The 18,606-nt window shown below is 61.6% G+C and overlaps 1 protein-coding gene across 3 annotated transcripts in view; it reads right to left on the bottom strand.

Moving 5' to 3' along the window:
- Positions 1-653: 653 nt before the first annotated feature.
- FHOD1 (formin homology 2 domain containing 1) overlaps positions 654-18,606 on the bottom strand; it is a 63,836-nt gene continuing 45,883 nt past the window's right edge. For 2 of the 3 annotated variants that reach the window (XM_044987010.1, XM_044987012.1), the window contains exons 13-25: positions 17,972-18,025; positions 15,443-15,573; positions 14,517-14,633; positions 12,803-13,653; positions 11,271-11,423; positions 9,360-9,542; positions 8,737-8,856; positions 7,531-7,692; positions 7,136-7,326; positions 6,549-6,741; positions 6,312-6,474; positions 4,636-4,812; positions 654-4,111 (exon numbers count right to left, since the gene is read on the bottom strand). In XM_044987010.1, the coding sequence (XP_044842945.1) occupies positions 4,029-4,111; positions 4,636-4,812; positions 6,312-6,474; positions 6,549-6,741; positions 7,136-7,326; positions 7,531-7,692; positions 8,737-8,856; positions 9,360-9,542; positions 11,271-11,423; positions 12,803-13,653; positions 14,517-14,633; positions 15,443-15,573; positions 17,972-18,025 (2,578 nt within the window). In that variant the 3' untranslated portion in view covers positions 654-4,028. The remainder of the gene's footprint in view (positions 4,112-4,635; positions 4,813-6,311; positions 6,475-6,548; positions 6,742-7,135; positions 7,327-7,530; positions 7,693-8,736; positions 8,857-9,359; positions 9,543-11,270; positions 11,424-12,802; positions 13,654-14,516; positions 14,634-15,442; positions 15,574-17,971; positions 18,026-18,606) is intronic. The other variant, XM_044987011.1, reaches the window with a different exon arrangement.

Below are 18,606 nucleotides of genomic sequence, written 5' to 3' on the forward strand. Positions count from 1 at the left end.
CGGAGGAAGTAAATCAGGAAGTGTTATTTACTCCTTCTCAGAACACAAGAACCAGGGGTCAGCCAGTAAAAGTAACAGGCAGCAGGATTAAAAACAAACCAAAGGAAGTATTTCTTCACACAACGCACAGTCAACCTGTGGAACTTGTTGCCAGGGGATGTGGTGAAGGCCAAAACTATAACTGGATTGAAAAGAGAACTAGCTAAGTTCCTGGAGGGTAGGTCCAGCAATGGCCATTAGCCAAGATGGTCAGGAATGCAACCCCATGCTCTGAGTGTCCCTACGCCTCTGCCTACCAGAAGCCAGGTCTGGATCACTGTTATTGCCTGTTCTGTTCATTCCCTCCGAAGCACCTGGCATTGCCGCAGTCAGAAGACAGGCTGCTGGGCTTGATGGGCCATTGGTCTGACCCCGTGTGGCCATTCTTTTAACACATCCCCATGAGATTGAGGCTGAGTGAGGCTCCCCTTCGTCTCCCAGAGACTGGGGAAGCAGCATAGGCCCCTGCGTTACTCATGAGCAGCTGCTGGCCCCTGCTGTGTTAATTTCTATGGAATACATGATACCAGAGAGTCAGTGTTAACATGTCCCCGTCGCGGGCTGGCACACAGGCCTCAGCCTGCTTACTCCCACCGCAAACACACCATTGACAATCCTCTTAACCTTTTATTAAAAGATACAGAAAAGAAGGAAAAGTTAAAGCATTTGCAACGTCAGGCTTTCCTTGTAACAGGCCTCGTTCCTTTTCCTGTTAGCTGGAGAGGGTCTTTAGAAAGATGCCCTCCCCCCCCGGTGTTAAAGATGGTAATTACTGGGGTGGGGAAAGAAGGTATATGTGGCCTCCCAGCACTCTGAAAACTGGCAGGGGCTCAGGCAACATGCTACAATGGTACTGAGCTGTGGCAGGGAACACAGCAACAAGGATGAATGGGCCAGAGAGCAACTCCCCAGCAGGCACCCCAGAGACTGAGAAGGGAGGCTCTATGTGGAGTGAGGGGTCCTGCTAGGCTTAGGTGCGCCAAGCTGCCACAAGGATTGCTTTATGGCACCGTTAAATGCTGGGTGGCTGGAGAGAGCCCAGCCCCACCCCGACCTGGCCTTTTTCTCCTGCCTGCTGGCTCGCATGGTATGGTGCAGTTAAGAGCTTTCCAGATCACACACCTTTTCAGGACCCTAATAACCTAAGTCACTTTTTAAAATGGGATTGAGGCTCTTAAATCATTTAGGCACTTTTGAAAATTCTCCCCCTGGTCCTACTGCCATAGATTTTTCACTGATACTTTTAGCTTCCCTTTTCAATTGTCTGCATTTCTTACCTGCTATGTACTCCATGGTATCAGCTTTCCCATTTTTATATGTATATTTTTGCTGCTTCTTTCACCGCTCCTTTTCACTAGGATTTTTTTTTTTATTGATGAAGCCTTCTTTTGTGATTGCAGACAGTGTCTGTTTATTTTCACATCTAATAAAGCATTCTTAAACCATTCCCAATCATCGTCCACATTTGCATGTTTAAATATATCCTCCCCCTCAGTTTTGCTCTTGGTTGTTTTCACTTTGCGGAAGTTGGCCCTTTTAAAGCATCAAGTATCTATATTCCTGGATTTGACTACATTCTGTTTGGACCTAGTAAATGAAATTGTCATGATCGCTTATACCTATGCAACCACCAAATTTAGTTCTGTGGTGTCCAGACTACGCCCCTTCTACTCCCTGTCATGTGACTCCTCCCACCAGGGGCAGGGGTCAAAATCATAGCCAATTTCTTTTAATAACTGAGTAATTCCTTGTTTATGACCCGGCTTCCAGCACTGAGGGTACCTCCACTGTACACTCCGCTGCCTTACTATATGCAGTGTTTTTACTCCCAGATGACCCACTCGGCCACCCAGCCAAACCCCTTGACTTTCCTCCCACAGACAACGGTCCCCTCTCTGATGTCCGAGCAGAGATGGAGCTGAGATGTAGCACTGAGGGCCTCACTTGTGAGCATTAAAGAGCCTGTGGACACTTGCCTGAGAATTGTGTCAGTTACGCTCCATGTCCGCGAGGGCCGGCTGCGGTTTCCTACGACTGAACACTCGCCCTGCTCTGTATGGCACAGTTGGAATTTTCTGAAATATTTTTTTATAAATTCTATGCGTGCCTCAGTTTCCCTCTGTATTTTGCTACCCAGTGGGTGCCTCCTGCCCAAGTGACCAACTGCAGCACTCAGGTAAAACCCCCCACCTTGGGTTTCAGTGCACAGCTGGTCACCAGTGGGAGAAGGGTAAGGAAGGATGCCCGGCCCTGATCAGCAGCACAGCCTGGCCCAGACAGGTGCACTGAAAGGCCCGAACTCTTCACCAGACTTCACACCCCCTCCCCCACCCATCATGGTTTCCAGCTGGGCTCTGGACTCCCTGTGTAACCTAGCGGCCTTGCTGCTGGAGGGCTGCACCCAGTGCCCCTGCTGGCTGTGGGGAACGGGAAAAGCCCTTGGGCTTGCTGGGGTAACGACCAAACTTCTGTAGCATCACCGGCCCCCAGGGCCAGCAGACAGCGACACCAGGACAGACCCTCTCTCTAGGGCCTGACAGCCTGACTCCTGGGCTCGTTGGAATGGTTCTATGAGCCTCCCCCCAGAACCCACCTCCAGCCCCTCTGCCACGCCAGGCCGGGCTCTGCAGGGAACGGGGGTGGCCTGGAGACGACTTTTCCTGGTGCCACTCAGCACACCCCCTGGCTTGGAGCAGGCACCACTGGAGTAGGTCCCTCCTCACCCTGGCCTCCCCATGCCTTTCGTCTCAGCACCCGCCCTCCCCGCACAACGCCCGCACCAACAACCCCAGGGGCCGAAACGCAGCTGGGCTCAGGGAGAGGGTAGGTGCCGCTGGCGGGCCCCAAACGCAGCCCCTGGGGGATGGGAGCATAGCCAGCGACCCACGGCTCAGAGGGGTGGGACGAGGAGCTCCCTGCACACCGTCGGGCGACCGGAGCTCAGTGAGCCGCTGGCCTTGCACACAGCTGGGATGGGCAGGGCTGGGCTCCTGCCCGGCTGTATTGAACAGAGATGCGCAGAGCAGCAATCAACAGCAGGTGTCTTTATTCAGTCCAATCAGCACCAGCCCCAGTGACTGCCCTGGGACCTTCGTACCCCAGGTGCTGCTGGAGGGTGACTACAGCGCACACAACCCGACTCACCGTACCGGGGGTCAGACTGCACATCCCAGGCAGCCAGCCAGCCCTGCGCTCCCCCAGGGGAGGGGGGCTTCCATGCACTGCTCAGCTAGTGCACACGCAGACCCCGCCCATCACCAGCACCCAGGGAGGACGCAGGTGCCAGCCAGTGCCAGCCACTAGGGAAATGCTACTCACTTCCTAGCGGGACCCTGGAAAGTCTCGGAGAAGCCCTGGAATCCAGTGACCTGAAGGGGAAAGGCAGGAGGGGCGAGAGGCAAACCCAAGGAGATGGAGTCTGCACCCAGGAGCGGCTGTGATGGCAGTGCCATGCAGCCCATCCATGCCCAAGCCCCTGCCGCAGCCAGCGCGTCTCTTTGCAGAGCCCAGCCAAACTAATCCACAGCACACGTCCCACTTGCCAGCTACCCGCAAAGGGATCAAACGCTACAGTGTCCACAGAGCAAATCCACTCGGCGCACGGCCCCACTGCAGGAAAGCACGGGACGGATGGACGGCCCATAGGGAAGGGTGGGGGGGGGGGGGGGGACAGGACGCAGGGAGGCCCATGGTGGGGGTGGGGAGAAGCAGTAGCCACTGTGGCGGGAGTGCCCATCTTGTGGCACCAGCAGGCGAGGCTTCAGAGGGGCTCCCGTGGTGCCAGGAGAGCTGGGCTGCGGCCCCGGGGCTCGGTGCTCCCCAAGCACTGGCCCTGCCCGGCGACTGCCTTCCTCCAGGCTGCAGAGCGCTGGGCTGGGCTGGCCGGACTCCCACTCAGCGCGTTCCTGGCCCCGCTCGCTCTGGGGAGTGGGGCATCGCGGGCTCTAGGCAGGCTCCTTCCGCAGCGGCTCCGCTGGCCATGACAACCGTCACACTTGCATGCCGGGAGCTTGCGCCAGGCCCAGGGCCTGCACCAAGTCATCACTCAGGCCGCTCTTCAGAGTCCGCCTCACTGGGGAGAAAGGCCAGAATTAGGGCTCTGATGCCAGGGAGGGCGGGTCGGCAGGCAGGGCACAGCTCAGCTCTGCTGGGCGGCAAACGGCTCTAGGACCCTGCCTGGGGTCGGCCCTCCCGCTCCGCCCCCGCCATCACGCCTGCTCTGAACAGCCACAGGGGGAGCCTCCATCCAGCCACGGCCACACGCTCAGCCCAGCTGCCAGCCCAGCAAGGCCGAGCTCTGCAGCAGTGGGACAGCTTCCAGCTTGCGCAGCCCCTTAGCACCAGCCAGCCCTGGAGTCTGCTCCCTGCATGCTCCCCCCATGGGCTGGCAGCAGCACCGGGGCAGTGCCCACACCAGGACCTGCACAGCTCCTGGCTCTGCCTCCCACAGCCTTTGCACATGAAGACTCTCTTGGCCCAGCGGGTCAGACCAGACACCATGGCGCCAGTTTCCCAGGAGTCACCTCCTGCCCAGCAATGCCATGGCACGGCTCGGCCCCGGCCCCATGGCAGGCTCTGCCTGCGGATGGCACTTACGGGACTTCCTGCTGACACGTGACCTCTTGCGCTCCTTGGCGGCGCCCGACCGTGGGCCGGTGCTGTGGGTGACGGACTGCACAAGGCGATCCATGATTTCATCCGAGACATCGGCCGGGGAGCCGGAGCTGTCGTCCTGGGGCATGGAGCCTCCGGAGGGGCTTGACCGGCCCACGCCTGCCCAGAGAGCACAGGAGCATCGGCCGAGGGACTGGAGCAGCTGGTGTGGGGCAGCCAGTCCCCCTGCCAAGCTCAGCCCCCTCCCAGCCAACACCTCCAGCTGCCACACCCTTCTGCCACAGCCCCCACTGCCACTCAGCTGCTTCCCTTCCCCCAGCTCCCACCTCCCCCACGGCTGCCCTACTCCCTCCCGTGGGTGCTCTACTGACCCCCACCCACTGCCAAACCCCACAGCAAGCACCTCCTCCCACCACTGCCGAATGCTGGTCATCCCCAAGAGTCCAACAGCTTCTCCTCTGCACCCCGTCAATCCCTCTTGCACCCCAGGCTCCCACCAAATGCCCTGCCGCCGGGGAGTGGGCCGCGTGGTGTCCCCCAGTTCAGGCCAGCACTCTGGAGCCCATGGGGCGTGGAGCCGTACCTGGCTGGGAGCAGCGCTGCAACCCGCCTGCTCCTGAGTGAGCCCCACTGCAGGCTGAGGGAACTGGCCCAGCAGTAAGCGAGCTCCATCTCCCCGATCCCAAGGGGCCCCATGAATGGGGCAGCCCAGCAGTGCTGAGCTGGGCAGCGAGCCAGGGCCCCGGACTTGGCCCCAGAGAGGAAGGGCCGGGCTGGCCGGGCCCCCAGCATCCTGTCCACTAGAAGGTGTGTGGGGGGGTGCGGGATGGCAGGACCCCCAGTGTCACGTCCTCCATTGGAGAGGGGCATTCCGGCAGTTCGTGTCGCAGGGCCTCCGGGGGTCCCTGGCTGCTCACAGACCAGTACCGAGGCGCTGGGGCATGGGCAGGAACGACCCTGAGGCCCCACAAATACAGCAGGGCCGGGGAGCAGCTGCAGCACAGACCGTGCTGGGTCGAGAGCCAGCGGAATGGGCTGGGATCCGTGCCCGCAGCTGGCACGCTCCTATCTGGGGGATGGGGGGGGATGATTCATGCCCGCAGCCCATTGTGCTGCTCCGTGAAGCGCAGGGCCCTGGCACGCTCCTATCTGTGGGGGGGTGGGATTCGTGCCCACAGCCCAGTGTGCTGCTCTGTGCAGCGCAGGGCCCTGGCACGCTCCCAGCTGCGTGGGGTGGGATCCGTGCCCACAGCCCAGTGCGCTGGGGGAGCCGGGCTCTGCTCTGTGCAGCGCAGGGCCCTGGCACGCTCCCAGCTGCGTGGGGTGGGATCTGTGCCCGCAGCCCAGTGCACTGGGGGAGCCAGGTTCTGCTCTGTGCAGCGCGGGGCCCTGGCAGGCTCCCAGCTGTGGGGGGTGGGATCTGTGCGCTGCTCTGTGCAGCGCGGGGCCCTGGCACGCTCCCAGCTGCGGGGGGTGGGATCCGTGCGCTGCTCTGTGCAGCGCAGGGCCTGGCACGCTCCCAGCTGAGCCGTCGCCTGGGGCCTGCGCAGAGCCACCCGTGGAGATGCAGTCAGGGTCATGCCAGCTGCTGCCTGGCGCATGCTCCTACACCACCACGGGGCAAGTGCAGAGTCACCGGGCTGGCCGCGCACCCCTACCTCGGCTGGCCCTGCTGCGCCGGCTCTGGGGCTCCACAGCTGAGCTCAACACGCTCTTCATGGTCTCGTGGCCTGCATCCGCCTGCTGCTCCGGGCAGGCCGAGCCCACAGCTGGAGAGGGGCTTGCCTCAGGGCTGTCGGCCATGCCGGAGAATCGCTCCATCTGCAGAGAGAGAAGGCCAGCGTGAGGGGAGGGGAAGGCATCGGGCTCAGCAGGCCCCCAGGCCAGCCCCGTACCTCCGTGATCATCCGGCCCCGGGTCTTGTTCCTCTCGCGGTGCGCGGCCCGTTTGCGCTGCTGCTGCAGGACACGCTCTCGGCACGTGCGGTACTCCAGGGCGAACTCCCGCAGGAGCCGGCAGAACCCTGTCACCTTCATGTCCCGCGCGGCCGCCGGCGGGTAGCCCAGGAACAGCAGGAAGGAGCGGAACCTGACGACAGATGGAGCAGCTGGCGACGAGGGGAGGACACGGGGGACTCACAACCCAGCCCCAATCCCTCCTGCACCTGGAGCCGCCTCAGGCCGCCCTGACAATCACTGCCAGAAGGGAGGGGGAGTCCTTGAACCAGCCCGGATCCCCCACCCCTCCGCCTTCCCCTCCTGCTCCACCAGCCCCCCACACCACCTCCGCTTCTCTGCCCCCCCAGAGCTGGGAACACTCAACTCCACTGGGAATAAGGAACATTTCCCCTCCCCGCAGTCAAATGCTCCTTCCCACAGTCTTCTACCCTGTCACCCCCATTCACCCCTTCCCCCCTCCCATTCGCCCCACGAGGGCAGCCACAGCAAACCCCGGGGGGTCCGTGCCCAGCAGGCAGACCGACCTGTGGAGTATGCGTCTGTGCACCACCTTCAGAACGTGGATCTTCCGGGAGCTGTCCTTCAGGAAGTCCGTCAGCTTGCTCTTCAGGCCCGGTTTGGTCTCGTGCTTGGCGATGGCCTTCAGGTTGTCCCATGATGCTTTGCACCGTCGCTCCAGCTGGCTCAGGCTTTCCGCCAGCTCGTCAAAGTCAACCTGAGGAAGGAGTGAAGATACACGCATGGCCGTGCTGTGCTTGGGATCCCCTCGCTGCCCTGCATCCCCACATGACCCCGTGTTCCGCCCTGGGCCTGCAGAAGCCACGCAGCTTGCCAGGCTCAGGTGTCGCTCCCCGGGTCCGCAGGGCTGGGGGCAGCGGGGGGGAGCTGGAATATCTGCTGGTTCCAACATGCGTCTTACCTTGGCTGAGCGGGTGATGGCTGCGATCTCCGAGTAGAGGTCGCTGGTTTGGGGGAACCTCTCCACCACCACGTGGCACAGGTGGTGCAGCAGAGACTGCCGGTGCACGGTGTCCTTCACCTCCGAGACCTTCTCCAGGTAACTGAGCTCGAAGCCCCGGCTCTGAAACCCAAACGCAGGCTCAGGCTCAGCCAGGGGAGCCCGGGTCACCCCTCCCCGCTTCCTGGAGTCAACTGCCTTCTCCCAGCAGCTGATTCTGGCCCGTGCCTCTCCAGCCGGGCTCCCACTTGCTCCTGCTGAGTTTCACAGCTGCAATCCCAGGCCCGTGGCCCTCCCTGGCAGGGGTAATGCACCAGCGCCGTCTCCACGCCATCTGCTCCTCTGGAGGCGAAGCTATTTGAGCCAATTAGCCCCTCCCCCGCATCCTTCCAGACATTCTCTGTAGCCCCTTCCCCCCAGCTCAGCTATGGCCCAGCATCTCAGCTGGGGCTGCTCTCAATCGCTCTGACCACCCGCAGCTTGGCACTGCTGCCTTGCACACTGTCTACTCCCACTCTGTTTTCCCTGGACACCAGTGGGCAGAGTGCTGACCTGAGAGCACATCCGGCAACCTGCTGCGTGGCCGTCACCTCTCTGCCTCGGTTTCCCCTCCCACGCCTTGTCTGTTTAACCCCTGAGCTCTTGGGGGCCGGGTTTGCCTCTCACAGTGTGTTCGTACAGCACCTGGCGCAATCCCAGGGGGCCCTAACACCATCATTCCACAGATAGCCATTCCCCTTAGTAGTTTCTGCCAGTCCGACTGAGCGGATTCCACCCTCCGATCTGCTCTCTTACACTTCCCTGCATGGATTTTCACTTGACAAGATCTTGGTATGTTCTGCAGCAACACAGCAGACCAGCCCCCAGCACTAAGCCCTGTCAGCCCACCGGGCGCGACCCTGCAGGCCCCCCTGCTGCCAGGCCCTAGCCCCCTCAGCAGCCAGCCCCCAGCATTTCCCACCCAGCTTGGCACCGTAGCCCCGGGTGCGGCGTTCCTTGTTGCACGCATTGCCTGCTCTCTAATGCACAGCCGCAGGTCTGGGCACACGGCTTCGCTGGCGGCCCGGCCCCGTTCCCCCGGGGAATCTGCATCCCTGTCTGAGCCCAGGCTGGCAGCTCCTTGCCCCCAGGAGCTCTGTGCTGGCAGCTGCAGAAGACCTCCCTCACCTGGGAGCCATTGAGGACGTTCCCCATGGCCAGCAGAGTAGCCAGGATACACTTGAAGGTCTGGTTTTTGGCCAGTTGTTCCATCCCCAATTTCAGGTCAAACAGAGGCTCCGCGATCTCCTGAACAGGGAAAGGTGCAGCTGCTGTGACTGGTAAATCAGCGACGCCCGGCTCCAGCCCCCATACGGACTCACCGCTCCGCCGGGGAGCCAGGGACCTAGCCGCAGCCAGCCCGGGTCCCGCTCCGTCCTGGGACAGGGGGCAGTGCTGCGTGGGCTCACTGACCTTGGATCCAGCATGAAGGACGCGAAACTCACCTGAGCCAGGGGAATCCCTGTGCCTGGGAGGCTAGGCTGCCGGCCCCTGCAGGGCGGGCCTGGGCTCTTGGCCTACAGCTGCTGAGCATGGCTGTACCATGCCCTGCATCCAAACCAACCAGCAGGCAGGGACTGAATTGCCACAGGCATACCCGTATGTGGCTGAGGGTCCCCAGGCATGGCAGGGGGGAGGCAGAGATCCAGGGGAATGCCCAGGGGAATCTGCACTACCAAACCCAAAGGTCAGGGATGTTCGCGGTCTGGTTTGCCGGGGAAACGGTCAGTGGGCTGGGTTTGCTCCATTACCTGCTCCATGCTCTCATAGTCCAGCTTGAACGCCCACAGCTGGAGCCGAGCCGTGAGCTCGCTAATGGAGGAGAGGGTGAGCAGGAACTGCTCGGCTGAGCCCAGGGGGAGGTCGGGATTGGCGAGCTGCGCCTCCTGGATCTTCTGCTTCTCTTCGTCGGTGGGAACCATGGTCAGGATTTTCTGTAAGACACACGGAGCCGCACGGCTGAGGCAGCAGGTCAGGTCTAGCTGCCCAAACAGCGAGTAGTACCAGCAGTACTGTGTCAAGCTGGTCTCAGTGGGAGCCGTAAAGGGTCACACGTGATGGGTCATTGAACTGGCTATGCCTACCAGGGAGAGTCCTGACACCTCCCCCACCCCACACTGGGACTAGCATCGACAGGGCACGAGGCAACCAAACAGCCTTCAGGCCTGCGCGCTTGGCCTCAGCAGAGTAACTCTCGAGTGCCGATACCCTGGGGTGCAGGGGTGCTTTTCTGCTCGCTCTGGCTAGAGGAGAACACAAGGAGCAGCGGAGCCGGGAGCGGGGCTTGGCTGGGAGTGAGCTCTGCTGTGAACAATGGGGATGCAATCTTACAGCACTCTCCAGCCTGCCTTCACAAGGGCTTGCACGCGGGGCTCTCCTTCAGGGGACCGTTCGTTGTTAGTGGGGAACCAGGGAGCGATCAGTCAAGCACCACTCCTGCAAAGCTAAGCCACATGGCCGCAAAGGACAGAGCGGGTGGGGGAAACCAGAGAAACACACCCACTCATCCTCCCCAAACCACAGGCATCCACAGGCCAAGTCTGGGGCAAAACCAAAATGCAACGAGATCTGATGAACTCTGGAGCTGGAGAAGGGCCGGGAGAGACTGCTCTGCCAGCCTGGGGCAGACGCTGTTTGCAAGGAACCCACAAATACCCAGCTATGCCCAGGGCTGCCCACCCAGCATCTAGATGCAGCGACTGTCACACGGGGATGTCAGGAAAGAACAACGCAGGGCCTGTGCTGGAATCTCACTCTCCAGCATAGCAACATCCACAGGCTGGGGAAGACAACGCGCCAGCTCCCACACTCCTAGCAGCAGCTGCTGCTCCCCAGCACTCTCCTCCCGCGTTGGAAATGCACGACGGGGACGCCGAGCTGGGGCCTGGGCCTGGGCGTCACCTTGCCCACGTCCCGAAGGAATGACAGGATAATTATTTAAGGTATTTAAGGCTCCTCTAGCAGAATATTGGATGGGCGGCTTCCTGGGCCAATGAGGAGAAGATTTCTGACACCCAAGGGCTCTTTAGCAGAGCAGATGAAAACTGAAGGAGATCCAGTGGTTGGAAGCTGGCCAACAGAATTCACACCGCAATCAGGTGCGCCTTTTTAGCAGTGAAGAGAATGACGCTTTGGAACAGGTGACCTAGCGCTGGGGCAGATTCCCTGTCACTTGCAGCCTTTAAATCAAAACGGGGCCTCTCTTTCTAAGAGCTGTGCTCCAGGGGGTGCTGGGTCGAGGCAGAACCACGCAGTGAAACGCTCTGGCCTGGGCTGTGCAGGTCAGTCTATGTGATCTAGTTACGCTCTGTAAAAACCCACGTGGCACGCACAGCCCTGGAGCCGGAGTGCTGTCAGGGAACACTGCAGGCTAGGGAGGACGGCTGGCCTCTCCAGTCCAATGTCCGGGCACTAGTCTAGGATTTAGTGGACACGGTTCAACGCCCTGCTCTGCCACAGACGGCCTTGGGCCAGTCCCTTAGCCTCTGTGCACAGCAGGGACAAGAGCCCTGCCACCTGCACAGGGGTGCTGAGGAGAAACCCAGTATGGATTGGGACGCACTTCGGGCAGGGTGACCCTCCGGGGCAGGAGTTCATCTGCTCTTTACTCAGAAATGTTTACTGCCAGAAACGGCTGGTGGGAGGAATCACTGCAGCCTCACCTCAATCCCTTCTTTGTTAATGGCGAACTCGTCGAAGTTGAGAATGGCCGTCTTGATGATGTGAGCGGGCGGCAGCACCGTCAGGCCGATGTTAATGGCATTGCTCCTCTTGGGGTCGAGGACTGCCGTGCACTTCTTCCCGTCAGCAGCTTTCTTTGGGGCGGGGGGAGGGGGGCAATGGGAAACACAAGAAATGGGGCTGAAAGGTAGGTTAGGAGCGCACGGGCTACCCTGAAACAGCCACATTTCCCCGGCAGGCCATTGAGCTATTCAAATCGGTGCCAACACAGAGGATCCGGTGAAGGCAGCTCCACCTCACCACCCTCCCATGCACCCAGGCCATGGAGAAGTAAGGTCCTTCCTGACCCCACAGAACTTGCAGTTTCAGAGCACGGCCTTGCACGCTGGTAGGGGTCGCAGCAGAACTATTGCACTTTCACTACAGCTGGCATCTCCGAGAGTGAGAGCACCTCCTTGGGTTGTCAGAGATGCCACTGGCCATGCCAGGTGCAAGACGAGCTGCGCCTGGAGCGACTGGGCCCCTTCTCTCTCTCTCCAGTGAGGGGACACTAACGCGCCCAGGCTCGCTGGACCCTCTCTCTTCCCTGGGGTCAGTTACCAAGAAATAGCGGCATGCACCCCAAACGGCACCAGCCATGGAGACCGTCTGCTACAGAAACATTGCTTGTAATGGCTCCTGTAGAGCCAGGATCTGGCTGTGCAGGGCAGCCTGGATCCACCAGCTCACTTCCAACAGAGCTGAATTTCATTCTCGACTCTCGTGGTATATTACGCCCCTCCGAGAAGTCACACAATCCTCCCTCCCCGGACCGCATACTCGGCTGGGGCAGCTGTAACACCCTGGGAGAAAACGTGGAATCTCTCTGCTCCTGGGTTTATCTTTTTGCATGTGGCAAACCTGGATTTTGCCCCACCCTCCACCCTGTCTCCCACCCTCAAGCCTGCGCTGCCTTAGCAGTGCAGACCAGCACAGCCCTGGGAAGGCAGCTGGGATGCTACTGGCAGGGGACCATTCACAGACAGGAGGGTTGGGTGAGACCTTCCAGTGGAACTGACAAACTGAATTCACTCCACTTTCCCTGCAAAGGGCTACTAGTCCACAGGCTGCGTGTGCAGCAGGGACTGGATCCATGACCCAGGAGGGTGCTTTCCTACGACGTTCGGCGCGGCAAACCAAGGGAACCACTCCAGGGGTGCAGTGTCTGAGCATTGCTCGGACTGCGGGCCCGGGACTGTGACCCCACCAGGTGCTGGGAAGTCCAGCAGGACCATCCTCCTCTTGACGCTATGAGAAAGGGAATGACAAGGAAAACCCAGCTAATGCAGGGCCTTTGCTCCACACTGGGCCTCCCCTACACACCAGCAATATTCCTCTACGGGCCCGAGACACCCGCCAGTCCCAGGGAGCCCTGCGTGCCACGGCAGCCAGCTCTCAGGCCACACCCCACAGTGCCCCACCACCCACTGCAGGCTGCCAGGACTGGCCCGCTGGCCCCCGACCTGCTGCGTACCTTGGAACTCAGCACTTCCTTCGCTCTGGACTCAAAGAGATGCTCCAGCTTGGCCGCGTCAATCTCTACTCTCTCCAGGGATGCCCACACGGTGCCCCGGCCAAAGCGGCCAGCCCCAGCGTGGGAACTGGGGTGTTTCAGCTCCTTCCAAAAGAGTTTCACCGTCTTCTTCTTCTTGGCAGGGGAACGGCCATCTGGTGCAGGGGGGCCCAGCAACGCAGGAGGGGGTGGGCAGCCAGGAACAGGCGGTGGGGGGGGCGGACAGCCGGGGGGTGGGGGGCAGCTAGGAGGAGGGGGTGGCGGTGGGGGAGCCAGGAGGCCTCCCGCAGTCAGTGCCTCAATGCCAGGAGGGGGTGGGGGAGGCACATGGAACGAGTCATTTCCTACTGCCCCTTGCTCTAAGGCATCAAAATCTTCCTCTTCACCCAGGTCTGAGAAGTCCAGGTCTTTGATCTTCAGCTGCAAGGGGCCGGGCTCCAGACGATCCCACATGAACTCAAAGTCCTTTTTAAATGGGGTCAGGAGGGCCCGCTCCACGTTCTGAGCATTGGCTTCTGCCTCGACGCTGGACTGGGTGCGCGGGAGCCGGGTCTGGGCGCTGGAGACCTGCCCGTCAGGGGCCTGGCGTTGGGGCCTGGCGTTCTCCAGGTCCCGACTGCCTTGCAGCTCTGCCTGGCTCGGCTGGTCCCCAGCCACTCGGTGGCGCTGGGCAGAGGCTGACGCCTCAGGGATGAGCAGGTCCAGCTCTGGCTCCACTTGGCTTTTGGCAAACAGCGCGTCGCGCATCAGCTTCTTGTCTGAGGAGATGGAGCGGCAGGGAGTGGCGCTCTCCTCTGGGGGGGGACAGCGCCCTGTGGAGGAACCAGAGGACAGAGCGTGTCCAGGGCATTCACCCTCCCATGGGTACGGTGCCACTGCCTCCCTGCACCCCAGCACGCTTCACCTCTGCTTCCCTAGACGTCAGGCCACAGCTGCCCTGGCGCCTTTCCCTGCAGGCTGTCCCGGCTCAGAGGCACAGGTCTCCTGCACTGCAAGGCCCCGTGCTGGCCAAGGGGCGGGGGCAGAGATCAGGCCGGACAGTCAACCTCCATGGCAGCCGTTCTGAGTTTGCAAGCTCCACCCTGCATCCAGGGCAGGCTTTAGGAAGTGCGGGGCCCGATTTGAATACCCGGCGGTGGTCTGGGTCTTCAGCGGCAGGTCCTTCAGTCGCTCCGGGTCTTCCGCGGCACTGAGGGACCCGTCGCCGAAGTGCCGCTGGAAACCCGGACCACCGCCGGGTGAGCAAAAATCAAAAAGTTAGACGCTCTTCTTTAGGGCGTGGGGCCCTCTTAGGCCTGGGGCCTGATCCGGGGGAATCGGCCTAAAGCCGGCCCTGCCTGCATCCAGTTCCATTACGCTCCCCCCTGCCCCCCCCGCTCTCACCGACTGCCCCAGCCCCTTCACCCAGCCCCCGGGCAGTGCACTCCTGCTGCAGCAAAGCCCCTCCCCCGGCACTAGAGGCGCCTCTCTGGGGTGGCAGGACAGGCGGCCGCTTGGCACAACTGGGAGGGAACGCGAGAGCCATGGCAAGCGGCAGGGGGCTCCAGGAGGCGCCAGGCGGTTCAAGGAGGTGGGGGGTTGGGTCCCTAGTCACCCAAGCAGGCGCGTTTGGGGGAGGGGGCGCAGGAGGGCCACTGAGGTGGCAGAAGCATCTGGTCCCAGGGCAGGTCCTTGCCTGATGTGCCGCCTCCATTCTCGTCCCTCTGCGGAGCGATCCCGACGGATGGCAGGCGCGGTTCCTGCTCCTTCGCCGTCTCATTCTGCTCCTTCTCCTCGCTCAGCACCAGCCTCCCTGCAGCCCGGACACAGCCGTCGTTAGGCAGCCTGGCGCTGCTGGGCAGGGCAGGGGCAAGGTGGGGAGTGCGGGCTGGCCCCAGGGCCCGCGTCGTCACCCCCCCCACCCCAGGGCGTGTGACGTCCCTGCAATGGTGGGGAGTTTCCCTAGTGGGCGGGTCCCACTCCTCCGGGGGACAGGGGGCTCCCTGCAGCTGGCGGCTGCTCTCTCAGACACGGCTGGAGGTGCCACTGGCCTGGCTGGTACCTGCACAACCAGCCCCGCATCCCATGTGCTGCGTCTGTGCGCGCTCCCACGGGAGCCAGCTGTCCGGAGCCCACCCCCAGGGGACCAGTATGTCCATTGTGGCAGTGAGCCAAGGCCTGCAGCAGGAGTGGAGCTGGATCCCTGCCCCCAGGAGATCACAGGCCCCAGGAGCGAGGGGGCTGAGATGAGACCTTGCAGCCTGGCTCCTGGTCACCCGGGAAGGGGTGGGGGGCTGAACATGACCAGGCAGCGGCAAGATAGCCCTGCCTAGATGTGAGGGGCAGGGTGCCTGCTGGGGGTGGCACACGGGACCTGCGTACCTGCTGGGGGTGGCACACCGCCCCTCTGGGCTGCCTGGCGCGCACCGGGCACACGGGACCTGCGTACCTGCTGGGGGTGGCACACGGGACCTGCGTACCTGCTGGGGGTGGCACACGGGACCTGCGTACCTGCTGGGGGTGGCACACGGGACCTGCGTACCTGCTGGGGGTGGCACACCGCCCCTCTGCGCTGGGGAAGGCCTGCGTACCTGCTGGGGGTGGCACACGGGACCTGCGTACCTGCTGGAGGTGGCTCTGGGCTGAGCTGGCCACCCCCTGGAATGGCTTCGGCGAGGATGTCAAGCCGCTCCTTGGACATCGCAGACAGCCTCTCCTTTTGGGATGAAGCCAGGTTTTCCAAGAAGCGAGCTCTGCAAAAGGGAGTCGAATGTCTGCGACCAGCCGCATGCAGGCAGGGCACAAGGCCACAGTGCACGTGTCTAGCAGAGGCAGCCGTGTCCCGGGACAGCACTGCTTGCATGCCTGGCACTCTCCGCCTCTCAGGTCAGAGCACGCACCCCACCTCACGGTACGTGGAGCCATGTGTGTCTCAGGCCAGCACCCGCCTACAGCCACCCAGGTCCAGCAGCCTTCCCTTCCTGCCGCCGGGATGGCCTGGCCAGACCTCCAAGCGCGCCCTGGTGTCCCCAGCTCCTCCTTCCCACACTGGGGCAGAAAAAACCCAGGAGTCCCGCTCAGCTCTGACACACCCTGGAAATCACCCCACTGCCCCCTCTGACACTCCCGGCCCCATTACGCAATGGGTACCCCCCCCCAAAGCTGCCAACACGTATAGTACAGTCTTCCTGCCTAGGGATTCAAATGGTCCCAGGGCCGGGGTCACACTGCAGTTCGCAGCTAAGGTCCTGCTACCTTTGCTCCCCACCCATGTGTGCAGCACCATGCCAGGCTGCTATGTGCTGCTGGCAGCTGCCACCCACAGCCCAGAGGCGGACGCATTCTGGCCGTGGGGAAAGCAGGCATGCGAGAGGCCAGTGGGGAGACGGGAAGGGCTCCAGAGTTAAGGTGGCCGAGTGTGCTGAAGGTAGTTTAACAGAGCAGGGACTCTCCCTTTGCCTGGTGTCCTGGGTCGACAGCCCCACCTTCTCCGGGGAGGCTGGAGAAGTTACCCAGGAAAATGTTCAACAAGAGGCAGTTCAAAGATGTTAAAAATGGCTCCCCTCAGGTTTCTGGGCTCCCTGGCCATTACATGGGCTTGCTTTAAATCTCAGCCTTGGGGGTAGCTAGGAATGTAACAAAACCCAGGGCACAGGCTAACTGAAAACAAGGGAGCCAGTTCCCATAGGGCCTGCCCATCCTGCAGCCTCAGAACTCGCTGTGAAATGTGCCACTCGCCGCAGAATTATGCTCCAGAAACCCAACTTTCATTTCAGAGGAAGAAGCTGCCCCCAGCCCTAGTGGCCGTGACGTCACCCTGAGACCTGGGAAACAGGAGCAGCTCCATTGCTGTCTCCCCAGTCTGCCTTCAGCCTGAAACAGATGCTCAGCCTGGGGAGACACCCCTTCCCCTCACTGCAGAGCTAACAATTGAACAGTCATCATTAGGGCTCAGAGTTAACGACTTTACTGCTGATCGTATTAGCAAGAGATACCCAGCTAATGTGTGCATCTCTCAGTCCCAAACTGACTCTCTGGTGCCGAAAGTGCCAGCAACCATCGTCTCCAGCTTCCCTGACAACGTCTGGGCCCTAGGCTGTTCGGGCAAACCTCTGCAGCACACTCAGAATGGAAAACGGGGTGGCTAGGCAAAATGAGCAATCTCATCCTGCTTGAGGGCCCGGGGCTGCTGGTCAGACCAAGCGACTCCCTGTCCGAAGTAATTCATGACAATCTGACGTCTGCCGTGGAAAGGAACCCACTGCAATGCTGTGGCTGGCACACAGCAGCATTGAAGGACCCAGGGGCCTCGCCGCAGAGCCTGTGCCTGGCTGGCCTGGGCGCCCGTGCCGGCTCTCCCTCCTATTCAGCAGGTCGGTTTCTGCTCACGCCACGAGAGCTGCCTGATTCGAAGGCAATGCGAAGGGATACAATCTATTCACAGCGCTGTACACCAGCCCTTGCGGTGCGGCTCGCCCCTACAGACGTAGGCGCCTGGCTCCCCAAAGCTCTGGAGTCCCGCCAGGCAAGCATCTGCCCCGGCAGAGACTCTCGCAAACTCTCTGCAACCAGGGGCCCCAGACAGGTAAGGGCCCCTATAGAACTCTGTAGGGTTCTAGCTCCGAAAACCACTGGCTTCTGACACTGCCCAGGGAGCCCGAACACCCAGAAAGGCTGAAACACTAAAAAATCTTCCAGCACACGTTGGGCTTGAAGCTTGCAGCTTCCCAAGCTAAAGTGCTCTGAGGAACTAGGCAGGGCTGGAGGATCCTCCTAGGGCTGGGACCAATGTGTGTCTGTTGCTCGCTGTGGGTTACCCCCAAAGCACGCTGGAGGTAATCAAGGAAACCAATCTCCCCTCTTTCCACAGCCCAACCTCTCTGCTCTGGAGGACACAGCCTCTGCCCTGGCACTGCTCCACCCAAGCCAGGCTCTGACGGGCGCTGTCCCCCAGCTTGGCGGAGGGAAGTGCAGCCACACACGCCTTGGGGAGGCAGATGTGTGGGAGCCAATCAGCCCCCAGCTTCCATGACCCATGTGACATTTACCCTAGAGAACATCCCCCGAGCCCTGCTCTGCTCCGGGGGCGTCCGGGCCTGGCTCCAGCAGGACCCAGGGCACATCTGAAGATGCGCCCACATCTGTACTTACTCAAACTTCCTCAGAACGGGCTTGTCCCCACGCAAAGGGGGGCTCTCCTCTCGCCTGAGAGAAAAGAGCAGTTAGCACCGCTGCCTGGCGGCCCGGCCCATGCTTTCCGCATGCTTTCCACACGGCAGCCGCCTCTCAGCTCCACTCCGCCGGCGCCCTGCGCCAGGGCAGCCCCTGGGGCTCAGCCTGAGCGCAAACGGCACAGCACACCCAGAGCGAACGGCGCCGCCCCCCTGCGCTGCCAGCCCCTGCTCTCCAGGCCAATCCATCTACGGGCACATCTGGGCTGCAGGCGGCAGCTCCACCTCCGGGAGACGTACAGCACCGGTTCTGACCGAGCTAGCGCGCTAGGGGCAGCGTAAGCAGCTTGCTGCACAGGTACGTGTGGAGTATCTGGGCTGGCACTGTACTGGGGCAGGCAGCCCCTCCCGCTGCTCACGGCGACAGGATTTGACCAGGTTCGCCTGATCAGAGCGAGCATGGGGACCTGAGAATCACACACCCAGCGCCAGTGTGGACGTACCCTAAGGGCATGTCTACACTGCAAGGCAAGCCCAGGGTTTGAACTCAGCCTCCAGCTGAAACCGCCCTCCACCTACACACAAACCGAGCAACCCCAGAGCCCATAAGGGGGC

This window comes from Mauremys mutica, chromosome 14 (genome assembly GCF_020497125.1).
Source record: "Mauremys mutica isolate MM-2020 ecotype Southern chromosome 14, ASM2049712v1, whole genome shotgun sequence".
In the NCBI taxonomy this organism is placed as follows: Eukaryota; Metazoa; Chordata; order Testudines; family Geoemydidae; genus Mauremys; species Mauremys mutica.